Source organism: Ascaphus truei, chromosome 7 (assembly GCF_040206685.1).
Source record: "Ascaphus truei isolate aAscTru1 chromosome 7, aAscTru1.hap1, whole genome shotgun sequence".
NCBI lineage: Eukaryota > Metazoa > Chordata > Amphibia > Anura > Ascaphidae > Ascaphus > Ascaphus truei.
The window spans coordinates 29,077,217-29,094,340 of NC_134489.1; the positions used below are offsets into that span (position 1 = coordinate 29,077,217).

Consider the following 17,124-nt stretch of genomic DNA (forward strand, 5'->3'; position numbering starts at 1 on the left):
GTCCTTGAGATGAAAAGTTCAGTTGAAAGTTCCTTCTGTTGACCTTGAGAATGTTTGTAAATAGTAATCATATTCCCTCCTGGATGCCTCTTTTCCAATTTAAACGATCTATAGTTATTCCTCAGGTGTCAAACCTTCTACACCCTTTAATAAGGTGATGGTTCTTCTCTGCACTTTCTCCAGTTACTACAACTTGTGTTTTCATTTGGCAGCTATTTGGCAAACAATATTAAAGCATGACGGTTGCCTGGTGTGTTCCTTTTTCTTCCAGAACCCTGGCTACTACGATATAACTTCCAAAGACTTGTCTGTGTGGCATGTGCCCAACAACACTCCATTGGCATTGTGGAGAAACTCATCTCTTCTGAGATACCAAACAGAAACTGGATTCCTACAGCATGAGGGGGGGAACCTCTTTGGATTGTATCAAGTAAGGATCCCACAAGCAGATTACAAAAGCATGACCACAATCTGGCTTCATTCTATACGTTTAAGTTTAGATAGAACTATAGAGTATTGACAATGAAGTATTCTCTTGTACACATCTGTCATTTGTATACTGTATCTGCTAGGTTAGAAAGTGAAACAAACTTCAAGGGCATTAGAGTTTAGAACTGCCCTAATTATCAATTCTTCTCCCGACATTGGGCAAGTCATATTGTTTTCCTTTGCCTCAGGAACGATGATTAGATTGTAAGCTCTTTGACTGAATGTATTTTCAAAATTATATGTACAGTGCTGCATACAAAATCAGTGCTATAGAGTACAAATATATAATAATTCTTGTTATCTAGATGTATCAGGCTTCATTGACCCCTCTCTGTTTTTATGGTAGGATATATTGTGATATTCTGCCCCGATACTGCCACTGAATCCTTTGGGATCTATGTGATATTCAGAGTTATAACTGGATATGTTATCCAATGTGATGCATTTCAGTGCAGGGACTTACTGTGCCTGCAAACTTCTATGTACAGAGCTCAGTACACTGCCTGTGCTACAGATGCAGCCACCAAGGTTCAACCATTTCTCATCCGAAATCTTGAGATTTCGGTGAGATACCTCGCGAGGTTGATCGCAGCAGACTAATGGCCCATTGGATTAGCACAGCTGTGTGAATCCTACTGGGTTCCATCTGTCTGTAAGAGACACACAGTAAGAGATAGATTGACTCAATCTCTCTACCTGCATGCTTCTAACAGGCGATCGTGGGGGGTTTATTTAATTGTAATATTACAGTATTGTAGCAGGGGGTCTCTGGAACTGAAGCGCATTGATTTCAGGTCTGGGGACCCCCTAATTCCTGAGTTACAGGCCCCGTTATGGGGTGCTGGTATCCCGGCGGCCATGTTTAAATTTTCTCGCGTCACTGCCCACGTGATCGGGGGATTTAAACAAACCAGAGGGATACCGGCACCTCATAACGGGGCCTGTAACTCAGGAAGAAGGGGGTCCCCGGGCCTGAAATCAATGCGGTTCAGCTCCGGAGACCCTCTGCTACAATACTGTAATATTAAAATAAAATAAACTGACCCGCGATCGCCTGTTAGAGGCACGCAGGTAGAGGGACGGATTCAGCCTATCTCTTACTGCGTTTTTCTTACAGACAGGTAGAACCCGATAGGATTCACACAGCAGGGACCCCGGCTGTGTTAATCCGCTGGGCCATTAGTCTGCTGCGGTCCACCTCGCAAGATATTGATAGCATCTTGCGGTTTTTATCCCGAGATGTGGTCGAATCTTGGTGGCTACATCTGTATATAATATTTTTTTTTTATTAATGTATGTGACTGCTAGAAGGTTAACACTCACTTCTCCTACAAGTAGTGTGCGTGAGCTAAGAAGAGAAACATGCTTTAAGTGAAGAAGGTTAAATAAAGTTATTATGTATTCTATATTTATGCTGGAAGATCAGAGATCCCGTATTATTTTCATTCTCCTTCACAGTGCCTCTGAAAACCATTACACTCTAAAAACATGATAGCATAGTGATAATATAGTACTGTATATAGATGCTTTTGTCGACTCATTCACCTTCTCGTGTAGACAAAAACATCTGTTGAGTTTGATTTTATCCCAACAGATTTTGTGTTCTTGTTATTATCATAAAAAAATAACTATATCGCTAGGCTGTATCTTAGTCAATCGTGAGATGCTTATACTGTAATTCCTTTCCTAGGGGTAGCTTGTCCCTTGCTTGAAAAGAACGTAATGTCAGTACAGTCAAAAGCCCATCTGAAGTGTGGTTATATATTTCCCTAAAGTGGAAATGCTTTTACCGCTCTTACATCATCATTAGGCGACTTTGGATCTGTTAAGTTGGTATATAGGAAGGAATGGCTATTTAAACCCATGGTGTGTGTTTTTTATACCTCATCTTTTATACTTTACCCCTATTTTGTCCTGATGAGGATCTGTTTGGGGGCTGCAATATTGGTCTTTGGCATGGACTACCTAGTGCTTCTATGGACTTTTTTTGTCATATGGGAGATAAAGGAATCTCTCTGCATTTGTAGCACCTCCATTTAAGTGCCCTCATACATCATTGTGGGGCATATAGATCAACCCGTACCTGGGATCTGAATCCTCGAGTAAGGATAATGGGGTACGGTTCCGGAGATCAGGGCAGGATTAAGCGGCTTAATTGAAGTCATAGTTCCAAGGATGGGCAGGACAGAGGCAGAATGGTCACGGTCCCAAAGTCAAGGACAGAAGAGGCAAGAAATCCAAAGGCAGGCCAGATTTTAAGATAGGAAAACTGCTGATAGTGATTTCAGCAGAAGCAAGGTAATGATAACCTTGCACAGATAAAGACAGAGAGGACTGAGAGCCTTATAAAGGGGAATGACAGGTGCAAGCAATTGCCATTTCAACTAGAGGCTGACTTCCTGTGTTGGCGGCCATGTTGGTGCACCCGGTGAAGTCAGGAAGCATCCCTGTTGGTAGCACAAATTCTCACACTGTCGCAACCACTCAACACTATTCCTAAGCAAATTAGGTACATTCACTGGTGTGCAAGTCAATTGTTTATTCCTAAAACCTAGTGTTGTCGTTGTCCCCCTGAGGAGAGCTTTGAAACCACTGCACTGTGTAATATAACACTCCAGCTTTCTTCGTTCCCTCTTAGAAATACCCAGTGAGGTACAATGCTGGTAATTGTTTGGCACACAATGGACCGGCTGTGCCTGTTGTGTATGATCTCGGGAATCCAGAGAAGACAGCCAACTACTACTCACCAAATGGGAGACGTATGTATCACTTATTTATGAACACATCACACGCTATAGAGGTTGTTTAATAATTTTTTACAGATGTAGCAGATTTTATTGTCCCACCTTGTGTGAAATATACTGTATTGTGATATACTGCACTGAATCCTACGGAATCCTACTCTGTGATATTTAGCATTATAGTGTACCTGTCTGTAGGTCCCATCTTTCCATAAGGATCATGGCTCTTCTGATGCAGTGCCTTATATTAGTCATATAAAGACAATGGATGTAGTGCATGTCGTTGTTTCCCCAGATATTAGAACAAATTCTATTCTTTGTTTTTGTTTCGTTTAGTTTTTATTGGTTTTTCAGTTCCATGAAACAATAATAACAATTACAATAATAGCATTAAAAAACAGGACATATAAGAAACATAAAGACATAAAACACTCCTATCAGATAATAACAAAAAATGATATGGTATCATACAGTTCAGGGTGATACTCTACAGCAGGGTTTCCCAAACTTTTTTTTCCGTGACCCGGTTATTTTTTGAACTTCTCCTTCGTGACCCACTAAAAATGTTATCGCCTATACTGGCCTATAGGGCCTGCACAGACACACACACAGCCACTGATACACACACACACAGCCACTGATACACACACACACAGCCACTGACAGACACGCAGCCACTGACACACACACTGATACATACACACAGCCTCTGATACACACACACGCAGCCACTGACACACACACGCAGCCACTGACACAAACACGCAGCCACTGACACACACACACGCAGCCACTGACACACACACACGCAGCCACTGACACACACACACGCAGCCACTGACACACACGCAGCCACACAGATACACACACACACACACTCGCTCTCCCCTATACCCACACACACTCGCTCTCCCCTATACCCACACAGACACAAACAGTGAATTACAGGCAACGACGGATGTGAGTGACTGGAGAGGGGGCCAGGGGCACTTGGGTGGGAGGGAGGGAGGGGGCCAGGGGCACTTGGGTGGGAGGGAGGGGGCCAGGGGCACTTGGGTGGGAGGGAGGGGGCCAGGGGCACTTGGGTGGGAGGGTGACCAGGGGCACTTGGGTGGGAGGGGGACCAGGGACACTTGGGTGGGAGAGTAGGAGGGGGACCAGGGGCACTTGGGTGGGAGGGTGGGAGGGGGACCAGGGGCACTTGGGTGGGAGGGTGGGAGGGGGACCAGGGGCACTTGGGTGGGAGGGTGGGAGGGGGACCAGGGGCACTTGGGTGGGAGGGTGGGAGGGGGACCAGGGGCACTAGGGGGACCAGGGGCACTTGGGTGGGAGGGGGACCAGGGGCACTTGGGTGGGAGGGTGGGAGGGGGACCAGGGGCACTTGGGTGGGAGGGTGGGAGGGGGACCAGGGGCACTTGAGTGGGAGGGTGGGAGGGGGACCAGGGGCACTTGGGTGGGAGGGTGGGAGGGGGACCAGGGGCACTTGGGTGGGAGGGTGGGAGGGGGACCAGGGGCACTTGGGAGGGTGGGAGGGGGACCAGGGGCACTTGGGAGGGTGGGAGGGGGACCAGGGGCACTTGGGAGGGTGGGAGGGGGACCAGGGGCACTTGGGAGGGTGGGAGGGGGACATGGGGCACTTGGGTGGGTGGGAGGGGGACATGGGGCACTTGGGTGGGTGGGAGGGGGACATGGGGCACTTGGGTGGGTGGGAGGGGGACCAGGGGCACGTGGGTGGGAGGGGGACCAGGGGCACGTGGGTGGGAGGGGGACCAGGGGCACGTGGGTGGGAGGGGGACCAGGGGCACGTGGGTGGGAGGGGGACCAGGGGCACGTGGGTGGGAGGGGGACCAGGGGCACGTGGGTGGGAGGGGGACCAGGGGCACGTGGGTGGGAGGGGGACCAGGGGCACGTGGGTGGGAGGGGGACCAGGGGCACGTGGGTGGGAGGGGGACCAGGGGCACGTGGGTGGGAGGGGGACCAGGGGCACTTGGGTGGGTGGGAGGGGGACCAGGGGCACTTGGGTGGGTGGGAGGGGGACCAGGGGCACTTGGGTGGGTGGGAGGGGGACCAGGGGCACTTGGGTGGGTGGGAGGGGGACCAGGGGCACTTGGGTGGGTGGGAGGGGGACCAGGGGCACTTGGGTGGGTGGGAGGGGGACATGGGGCACTTGGGTGGGTGGGAGGGGGACCAGGGGCACTTGGGTGGGTGGGAGGGGGACCAGGGGCACTTGGGTGGGTGGGAGGGGGACCAGGGGCACTTGGGTGGGTGGGAGGGGGACCAGGGGCACTTGGGTGGGTGGGAGGGGGACCAGGGGCACTTGGGTGGGTGGGAGGGGGACCAGGGGCACTTGGGTGGGTGGGAGGGGGACCAGGGGCACTTGGGTGGGTGGGAGGGGGACCAGGGGCACTTGGGTGGGTGGGAGGGGGACCAGGGGCACTTGGGTGGGTGGGAGAGGGACCAGGGGCACTTGGGTGGGTGGGAGGGGGACCAGGGGCACTTGGGTGGGTGGGAGGGGGACCTGGGGCACTTGGGTGGGAGGCAGTGACTGGGTGGGGTGACTTACCTTGCCGCCGGACGCTTTCCCCTGCTGCCCCCGATATCCCCTGCTGCCCGGGACGGGAGGTGGGCTTGGGGGGACGGGAGGTGGGCTCGGGAGGGGGTGCCACGGGAGGTGAGCTCGGGAAGCTGGCTGCGGGGGGAAGCTGGCCGCGGGGGGAAGCGGGCCGCAGTAGGAGCTTGAACTTCCCCCTCCGTCCCACGTAACGTGCGGGACGCAGAGGAGCTGGTACTTCCTCCTCCGTCCCACGTTGGGAGCGGGGGGGGAGGAAGGGAGCAGGCCCTGCTTGCCCTGCGCAAGCGCGCGGGACCGCAGGGGGAAATCGCCGGCATTTTTTTTAAATTGAGCAGGGGGGACGGGAGACACCGCGCGGCCAGCCTCGCTGCGACCCGGCAATTTTGGTGCCGTGGCCCGGTGCCGGGTCGCGACCCACCGTTTGGGAAACGCTGCTCTACAGTACACTCCAATACACTGCCTTTCACATAAGTAGACACAAAAGAATAAAGAAGAAAAGAGGGGGTGGAGGGGAAAGGGGTACCAACTTTGCTCTAAGGCATATACTTATGCTTTTTCAAACTGGGCTTTTTCAGGCAGCAGCTATCGAACATCTGGCAGCTGTTAAAATATAATTGATTAGGCATCTCGTTGTGTGGTTCACATCCTCAGTTGGTTTTGCTAGCAGATAGGTCAGTGGGTCTAGCGCAATTTTGAGACCCATTGTGGATTCAATAATTTCTTGGATATAAATCCAGAATTCTTGTATATTTGGGCAGTTCCACAAATGTGGACCAGGTCCCAGATGAGCCTGCATCCTCTACAACGTCGATCAGAGGATTTCGGGATATATCTGTCTGAGCCTCCTTGGGGTAAGGTACCACCGGTAGATAATTTTATAGATGTTCTCTTTAGTTATGGAACATATGGATGTTTAAGGCGCATTCTCCCATATATGGCAGGATAGCAGGGGGTAGGCTGAACCTAGCCACACACACCATCTAGTATCATTAAGTAATGTTACTTTGTTGAATTGAAACCCCTCCCCTAGTAGTCATGGTGACTAGTGATGTCACTGCTGGGTATATCTAGAGCGGATGGAACATTCTGGGTTCAAATCCCAGGAGGAGACCAAGATGGGGGATCTCAATGTAAATAATGTAAGTCCTGTTCATCTGTAACTACATGTTTTAGTTTTAGGATCACGTTGTTGTTTTCCAGCTAGGGAAGTGTCACTCCTAAAGATAGGGCACCTCTATATGGCTCTAAGCATGTTCCATCCACAATAGGGAATGGACAGGTACTCCAAATGAGGTTCCTTAAACAATGGCCTTGGAGTATCACCTTAGAATTACTAGAGGGTAGAAATCTCCTTGGTTCTGTCAGAGTTGATGGGGTGTAATCTCTCATGTAAGAGGGAACCCTGCCTAGGGATTCCAGTCAACGTGTGAACAGCCAACATTCAAGCAATGGAATGTAACTTTACAGTACTACAAAGTGCAAGAGATGTGCCTCTTTGGGGGATGCTGCCTGTGCAACTCAAAGGAAGAAGTTTATGTGCTCCTGTAAATAAAGCTAAATGAAAAGGTCTTGGCACCTTTTCTCTTATTGCTTACCATACCTGCCCTGCACGAATGCCAGCACCCTGAGAACAAGGCAACAAAGATACTGAGCTACACCTGAATAGACATTGGATCAGTTTGGTGGGTCCCTCTTCTATTGGCCGGGGGACAAGGTGTTACATCAATATACTGCTTGATGCTGTGGTTTTGATTCTAACTATTCTGTTATATCTAGGGATTTATATGTAGTCCTTAAACAGATTACTAGACAAATCGTTTTTGATTTCACAGTATCCTTATTGCACTTTATTTCCATTTTTGAGCACTGTCCGCATAACATGATTGATGATTAATTGCTTCCTTGCTCCAGATTGTTTGTTTTTAAGTATGTTTTAAACTTCACTTTGTCTTGTCCTTTTGTATGATATGTAATACATTGTTATACTGTATATTATTTGAGCTAATTTCATCCTAGTATTTGTGCCCAAATATGGAAGATTTCCTTGTCTCTCCAGGATTTCTTGTCTGGATTCTGTTATTTTAAGTACCTACTTTATATCTTCTGTGGAGCACCACGTATCTCATATTATGGAATTTTTTAGTATGTGATATGATTATTATTAGTATTTGCTGATTACAGTATGTGCTATGAAGGGTTATTGAGGAGTGTATCATTGGTGCCTGTTTGTTTTGTACGATTCTTCATTAGTACAAAGGTTTCCATGAGAACAGAAGAAGACGTTTTGAAATTTTGAAAGCTTTGTGAATACTTTTACCAACTATAAAGAACTCTCATTGATACATACAATGGTATCACAACCTGTGCTGAATAAACAATTTCACGATCAAAAATGCTACTAAAAGTTTGCACTGATAGCGTCTTTTTACTCCACTGACAAATTAATTCAAACACACATTGATACTTTCACATACATTATAAATTAATTAGTGGTGTATTGTGGGATAACCAATTAACAAATAATATAGAGAAATAGAGTAGGGGTGCCCAACCTTTTTTACATTGTGCACCTGCTGGAAAATGTTTGTTCTGCAAGGCCCTAATTAATTAATCTTATATAATCTCATCAGACAAATCGCTAACAATATTTTGGCGACTTCTGAAGCTCCTGCTGTAAGTGATGGCTATAGCACCCACGCAAGGTGCCGTTTGGGGCCTTACTACATGCGCAGTCACTTATGGTCTCAGGAACCAACAATGCTGCCTGGGATCCCCCATTACATATTTTTTTTGGGGGTGAACCCCTTGGAGACACCTCACATACTCCAAAGGTTTTAGGAACCCCCTGTTGGTAATCACTGAAATAGAGCCACCACTGAACATAACATTCACTCAGGAATAGATATGGAAGTTATTTGCACAGAATAAGGCCTAAGTAGTCTTCCACCATAAGGCACCTTCTGGAGCTGGAAGACTCCTTGCTGCCCATTCATGTCAAAGTGCTGTAACCTGTCTTCACGGAATCAGAAAGTGTACTATAGCAGAAAACGGCTTAGAAAATATGGGTCTATATGGAATGTGTAGTATAAGTTTAATTGAATCATTCTGAATTGCGACTCTACGACTTTACACCTACACAAATGATGTACAGGGTTTGTGTTTCCAAATGGAACGCATGCAAAAAGTTGTGTAAATTTGTAAAAAAAAAAAAAAAAAGGAAATGTGTGAAAGAAATTCATCCAACCCATGGTACCGTAGGCCTATGGAAGTCCGGGTGCCTTGTGTCATGCAAAAAAAAACCCCCTCAGATAATGGGCACAAGACTTTGCCATACCAAGTACATTCTTTCTTGACACAGAAAAATACTAACCGCTCGACCTTAATACACGAGTAACAGTGAAGTATCTAGATCTATGGGGTAATAGAATACTGATATTTACAAAGTGCTCCAAGAGGGATCAAATAAGATTACCCATATCTGCAATGTTAGTTTTAATTGGTGTTAATAATACCTGAGATATATATAAGAAATCTGTCTGATATGACTGAGAACCAAAAACTATATAATCACAACAAAATGTCTAAAAACATCAAAAAAAATAAAATGTTATTAACCAAATGAGCTCACTAAGTGCAACATATACACACGCAGTGTCAATTGTTACAAATCCCCGGTGGTGGGATACAAAGGTATATTGAAACAATGTCAATATACAGATAGATATAGGGAAATCATCTGTAGTGTAACAATATCCCGAGAGCAATTGTCACAAACCGCTTGGTTTGTATCGAGGTAAGCAGATAAATAATCTTATGAATGCAAATGATGTCAGTATGGCTGTCTCAAATAGTGTAAAATATCCTGTCGTAGCGGAGATTAGCAGCATATTCAGTGTTCACTGAATCATAGGAGAGGTAACATTTAGTACTGGGAATATATCCTTGTGTCCCTGGTTGTTACCTAAAGGGGGTTAATCATAATAGAGTGTAGTGATTCGTTCAGCTATGTCAGCACACATCTCTAACACAGCAGAGCAGATACGTACAGTATGGGGCCATTCCAAACTCTTTTTACACTTTTTACACCCTAGGTGTTCTCTATATTCAGCAAGTGCAGTGACTGATCAATCAGAAGGTACAATGTAACCCATGAAAAATCCCCTGTATTTATTCACACAGGGGTAAAGTGCAAGTCGCAATTTAGTACTTAGATATATTATCAATTGCATGGTACTTGCGCACATATTTTGCACTTGCAGAGAAAACCTATTTAAGCTGTAAGGTGATTACATACATATGCTGCATTGCTGTGGATCTCCGTGTACGTATCCCGAGTCCGTCTTGGACATTCTTTCTTGAATAGCTTTCAAATGTCGATGGGGTCTAAAGGTATTAGGCCAATTTTGGAGCAGGATTGGGGCAAAGAGAGAGATTTCAATCTTGCACGTCTTTGGGACACTGTACCAAGAAACTTTGCTCTTGTGGGCATCAGTTTGTGAATTGGGAAGTGTCAACAGAAGGATTTGCCTGCACAATAACAAAGGGAAATACTATACCTTGCATTTGTGTGCCTCCCTTTTCTCCCCCATAAGAGCCCCTTGTGTAACTTATCTGCACCAGATGTAGGACGCTGACCAACATTTTTCTTACATATGACACAACTAAGAGTAAAATAATGATATTTATTTGCATTGAAACCTACAGTATGCCTGCAAGCTGTAACGAGTATAGATTAGGACTTAGCATGTAATACCCATCTATTGTTGTCTATTTATTACTAACAGTATGGGGTTTGTATGGTCCTGCCTGTTCACCTGTCTCTCCCTATTACACAGAGGAGTTTGTCGCTGGCTTCGTTCAGTTTCGAGTGATCAACGGTGAGAAAGCTGCCCTGGCTTTCTGCGCTGGAGTGAAAGTGACTGGCTGCAATCCAGATGCTGTGAGTACTGGCCCGGGTAGGAGTACCAATACTGCCTCTGCTACTAAAATGTGAAAGCACAGCAGGGGAGTTAAAAGGGCAAAGTGAACCTACACATAAGTGAACTAATCACAGTGGCATATTTAATTAATTAAGGAACATATTTTTTTCTAAGATGGGCTACTCCATGAAAAGCCTTCCATGGGGGAAGGCACCTTACTAAGAGGGTTACCCTGTGCCGGAAAACACCTTACAGCCCATTCACTTGAAAAGGCCATAGTGGGCCATATTTATTCAGCAGTTTTACTGCATAAGATGCCTTTCGTGCCAGAAGACACCAAACCATTTGCCTGAGTGGGTCATTAAAGCCATATTTACTAAGCTGTGCCAGAAGACACCTTGTAGAGTAGCACTGCTTAGTAAATATGACCACACTGAAGACGAACAGGACCCCTATATAGCACTCTCCTCCTGTGTGAGATGGTGAATGAGTTAAAACATATTTATTCAAAAAACTTCATTAAAACAATGGGGTTTAAAACATTTATTAAATAGTACCAAGTGTTGGTACTATTTAATAAATGTTTTAAACCCCATTGTTTTAACGAAGTTTTTTGAATAAATATGTTTTAATTCATTCACCATCTCACACAGGAAGAGAGTGCTATATAGGGGTCCTGTTCGTCTTCAGTATTACCACTATTTTGCCCCTCAAAGCACCATTCCCTTCACCACAAGCTGTAGCGGGGGTATCTAACAAGTGTAATAGTAAATATGACCCTAATTGTTGATCACTGACATTTTTATTAGACAACTGCACATATATATATATACTGTATATTCTTTTTTTAAACTATTTTGATGATATAAACCTTTTTAATGGTTTTAACGATCCGTAAATATACCGGTAAATTATTGTTTTTGTTCTTTCTTTGTAAAGTAATGTTGACGCCATCATTAATCAAATAGATATGTAGCCTTCTTTCCCCTTAAATAAAGAGACTACCGGTACTGCTGTTACCTGTTGGCTCACAGAGGACCCAAGCCTCCGCCACGGGGAGCCTGGGGTGGTATAATTATCGTCTCAGTGCAGCGCCTCCACCTGCGAGGGATCCCGGCATAGTGGGAGAAGCCCCTCACAGGAACCAATAGTAATAGTAAATACACCGTATATAATAACAACCTTTACTGATAACACATATAACACAACACCACCTCCCAGTATAATGAACACCCCGGCCAGTACCACAGTAAGTGTCCCAAAGTACATCGGGTGCTAGGCACCAATACCCTGATGTCCCCTTCCCAGTGTCCAGCCCACCCAAAAGTGTAGGGAGTAGCACTATCCCGTGAACTGTTGGTGCACTTGTTGTAGTACCTGCCGAGTACTCCAGTACTCGGTGCGGCCGACTTAGAAATAAGGATCCGTCTGATCCAGCGACGTGGCCCTCCACAATGGCATCTGCCTCTGCGTTGGGTGGACTCCGGTAGGAGGGTCTCACCTTTAAGAGTCTTTGATAGCACCACGGTAGTCTAGTCCCAGACCACAGACCGCAATCACCACAAGGCGTCTTCACTGTGTCCCTCACACTATAGTAAAATGGGTAAGCGTACCTATCTAAGGGCCTTTCCCTGCAGCAGCCACAAGCTATACATGAGTGGGGCCTATCTGGGACCTATGGGGATTCTCTGGCCTAGTCTGAGTGCCACTGACACCCAGACCCTCCCTTCCCCTTGTCTGCCCTGACTCCAACTGACTCATTCACTAACTGACCTAACTGTCAGGGCGAGCTCCCCCTACCACAAATGCAGCAGCCCTATTGGCTGCTTGTGTTCAACCTCACTGCAGCTCCTGAGCCTGCTCGGTATTATAGTTTCCTTTGGAACCTATTCCCCCCTGGCCGCCACTCCTAGGGGCACTCTTCGCATGCGCAATGTTCTGTAATGGCCACCGCGATACTACCTGTTCTGCGCATGCGCTGAGACCCGTGCAAGCACGGTAACATCCAAGATGGCGGCACCCTATGCTCACACCACTCCAGAGCCCCAGCGACCCAGTCACCCCTCACAGCGCTGCCCAAAGCTCCCCTAGTAACCTGGAGCTCGCTGGGTGTTTGCACGCCCTACCGGCAGCACCCATGCGCGCCCCTGAGTGCGCGCCCTGGACCGGCAGGTAAAAGGAGATGAGGGGGTACCTGGCTACAGATACATATGTACATAACATATGGCATTGTAACCCCAGATAACACAACATATCCTGTTATAACATATGCTATTACAGAATATCAATAGAATTAAATGGCAGTGTTAGTGCAAAATATTACAATATATCCTTTCTTAACACAAGAGAGGGGCTGGCTACCTTTGTAAACATACAAAGCTGGTATTCTAAGACCTAAAGGAACGCACAATGACATCAGACAAAAGGGAGGAGCCAGAGGAAATAAAACTCCTCCCATGTCACTGACTATGTTTACATAGAAAATACTTGTGTCAGATTTTGGTAAAACACGGCATCAATCACCCAGATTAAACTCTTTAAACATATCACTAGCATTAGTTCGCTCTGGTCCTAGGAGAGATTGACCCTTTACCTTTTCACTGTCCTTATGATGTAACCAGTATGGCACGGTTGCTGGCACACCAGTGTCTCTTGTGCCTTACCGTGTATGTTCTGCAAAAGTTGCTTGTTTTCTAGCAGCAGAGCCCATTGACCACTCTATCAGTGTGGTGAACGCAATCGAAACGGACATGTAGTCCTCTCTCCTTGCGTTCATGTCACTGGGGGGAGGGTTACGGGAGACCAGTACTTTTAATACCGGGATCATTATCAGCAGACGGGACAAGGACGTTGAATAATCGGGTTCATTCTGCAAAGCGAGCAAAGATAAACAAATACACAATTACAGCTTACCCTCACCAACTGGGGGCCTGGGGGGAAGACACTAGCCTCAACTAGGTGCAATGGCCTGATTCAGGTTGGCTTACCCTGTCTGCTTCACATCCCAGTTCCTCAAAGTGCTATTCTCTCAATAGCAACTTTGAAAATCCCACAAGTCACTTCTCGACAAACTCCAAAGTGGTTCTGGTACTCTGATCGGCAGAGCTCCTTACATATGCCACGGTGCCTATCTTTTCTTTGGAGAAGGAGCTGCCGACCAATCAGAGCAGGGATTGAGATGGTGCATCCAGGAAATCCGGTGGTACTCAGGTGCCACTGGACTTCCATTATAGCAAGGATTAAGTCAAACTTTTGCTTTAAAATAAATGGCGACGCCCATTGGTGTTAACACAATCGTTTTAGAATATGTTTTTTAATTAAAGGGCCTCATATTCTGCATGTCACACATTTTCAAAGCCTTATATAGACTAAAGCAAGGTTGGGTACGTTCTTTCCTCATTAGCTATCTACAGGCCAGATTTTATGGACAAAATCTACTAACTCAAGCTGTCTTCATGATAATTGCGTGTGAAGTGTAAAGACCTTGAAAATCTGAACTGCGGACGGCCCTTGAGGATTGAACTTGCCTAGTTCTGGACTAATGAGTCTCCATATGGCTATACGGGAGGAAAGAAGGTGACGGGGTGCTGCAATATTATAGAGACCACCAAAGAATAAAGGGGTGCAGCATGCAGAGTAAACAAACAAACACTAGGACAAGTAGTCATGCTTTAAATGTGGAGGGTTATAGAGTCAGGAGAAGTATTCATTGTACTGAAAGTGTAGATACATGAAACAGTCTCTCAGCAGAAGTGTTGGAGGGAAATTCAAGAATGATTGGGATAGATAGACACAAGAAAACCCTATTCGGCTTAGAAGTTTTATTAAGTCTTAGATGTGGCAGAATATAAAGGGTCTAATCAATAAAGCATCTATTTATTTTCTATATATAGCAGTAACAATGTATAGAGCAATTTCCAAAAGAAACAATATTATACAGAGAATTATAATACAGTTAGTATAATAGATTTTTGAAATGTGCACAAACGTAGAGGGAATCCCTGCCCCGGGGAGCTTACAATCTAAGTGATATGTTGATAGACTTATGGAGACAATGGGGACGGAAGAAGTGCAGTGGATATCAGTGGCTGACTACGATGGTAGGTAAGGGCCTCCGGGGCTGTGGGGAGAAGGATACTAAACTGATTCATTCAGAACGTGTTTTCAGATTTGATTTGAAGGTGGCGAGAGAAGGTGCTTTACTGCGCGGTGTATACGAGTGTGAGTTTCACAGATAGGAGGAAACGAGGGGAAATTGAGAGAGGGAGCAGAAGAGGTGGGAAGGAGACAGTTATGATCAGAGCACAGGAAATGACCAAGGTTACAGCAAAAAATCAAAGCTAATATACCAGGGGCCCAAGATTCGTTAAACCATTGAATACACTGGGGTGCTGGACCCTGTGGCACTTGGCATAATCACCTTCGCTGCCATACCAAGGGGTTAATCCCTTAAATGCCTTATTTTGCATATAATACATTGCTTTGTGGCAGGTTTTATGCAGAAGGGGTTATATATTACCCAAGGTCTAGATTTAATTGAATTACATTAAAACTTAAACAGAAAACACATGTTCATAAATGCAAATTGGAAATGTGACAATAATAACCGGCGAAGAGGAGAATAGTGTGGTTGGCAAAGCTCTGTACAGTAATTTCAACCATTATAAGTAAAACTACAACAAAGCTACACTCTCCCTGCATGATCATTAAGTCTACTAGAACTTTCAACTATGGTAACATAATAATTAATAAGATATATATATTTCTTATTTAACGCTGCGAGTGTACATATAATTCTGTTGGTAGAATAAGTCCTTACCCCAAAGAGTTTATAATCTAACTTAGTTTGGTTCCTGAAGCACAGGATCAGCACTTAATCAAGGTCAAAAGGAAAGCTGATGCTAGGATTCAAACTGGGTTGACCTGGCAGTGACATTGCCACTAAACTTGACCTTCACTAAGCTAGTTCTTTAGTAGTAGTCGTAGTAGTAACACCCTGTGCATTTTTACATTCCTCTTGATTGTAAAGCATTTTTTTCCGTAGGTTGCCTAGGACAAGAAATCTCCCTATGTAGGAGAATCATGTAGGAGTAAGGCTAATGCATAGCTGCTTTGGTTGCATTGGGCTAGCATATGCTTGAGCTCTTCAGCTATAATCAATGACCCAGTGATTCCCATTCACTTTTGCAGACCTGCATTGGAGGAGGTGGATACATCCCAGAAGGAGATCCCAGGCAGTGCGGAGACTTTGCTGCCCGCGACTGGGACGGGTATGGGACACATAGGGGCTGGAGCTCCAGCAAGGACATCACAGAGGCGGCTGTGCTGATCTTTTACCGCTAATTATAGAGTGAGCTACCAATGTTCCCCCATGCGTGCTGCCAAAGGTGCAATTTTACACCAAAACATTGACGCTAAAATAAAGATTAGATGTTAACATTTTCAAGACTGACGTGCCTTACTACATCCTTCATTGTCACATCCCATTATAACGCAGAAAATCAAAATCTCAGTTACCTTCAGAGCTGCTCGGGGAGACACGGAGAGACTGCTTCTCTCTGTACTCCCTGTGCAGCTCTTCCAGACTGTATGGTCTTGTAAGATTAAAGCTGTAGAGAGCCATTTAGAAGCAGGGACCTCGGCAGCGCTAATGCTCCCGGGCCGCAAAATGTGCTGTTTTTGGTGCCATTATGCCTCAAAGTTTGTGTGTTGATCTGCGGCACCGGCAACAGTAAGTATGGCTACATCTGTAGAAATACAATCGGAAAAATGACAAAAAATGGGTGCTTCGTAAACTATAAACGGGTCTAGTGGTGGGGTGGGGGCCTGTATGTTATAGATTGAGGCTAATGTGGGATTGGTGTTAGACACCGCCTGTGTGTGCAGTGTCAGTTCCCAGAATAGGACCCTCATAAATGATAGTCTATCTATACACAATTATGGCTGTATGACATGAAACATATATAGAATGTACTGTAGTGTTAATACAATAATGATCTATTACAGTGTGAAGAAGAGGGCTGCTTTAGAATGAGTGGATTTGTAAATCACTGGTAATTAAACAGGGGTTGTATTGATGCCCCACAGAGTCCAATGTGGCAGTACCGGCTCGTGTACTGTTGGAAAGTATGTCCAATCCAAAGTGAATTATTTGCTATGTTTTGCTGCCCCAAGAAGGAGGATAACCAATCCTATAATGAAAATGGCAAAAGACAAACAAGACAAGGGGCGTCCTGTGTCCTCCTCTGGGTTCCCGGAGTGGGAGCTGCCTCTGGAGCCGATGTTGTACCGCTGCACTCTTTCTCCTTCGGTAGCGCTTGTCCTCTGGATTGTTTACTCAAGGGGTGTCGCGCTCCGGCCTGGAGCTTGATGTGCTGCGGCTGGCGTCCTGGGTCTCTCTGGC

The 17,124-nt window shown here is 45.9% G+C and overlaps 1 protein-coding gene across 2 annotated transcripts in view; it reads left to right on the forward strand.

The window, feature by feature from the left end:
* LOC142498872 (intelectin-1-like) overlaps positions 1-16,163 on the forward strand; it is a 43,850-nt gene extending 27,687 nt beyond the window's left edge. For both annotated transcript variants that reach the window (XM_075607490.1, XM_075607491.1), the window contains exons 6-9: positions 272-430; positions 3,128-3,248; positions 10,638-10,741; positions 15,912-16,163. In XM_075607490.1, coding sequence (XP_075463605.1) covers positions 272-430; positions 3,128-3,248; positions 10,638-10,741; positions 15,912-16,064 — 537 coding nt within the window. In that variant the 3' untranslated portion in view covers positions 16,065-16,163. The remainder of the gene's footprint in view (positions 1-271; positions 431-3,127; positions 3,249-10,637; positions 10,742-15,911) is intronic.
* The last annotated feature ends 961 nt before the right edge of the window (positions 16,164-17,124 follow it).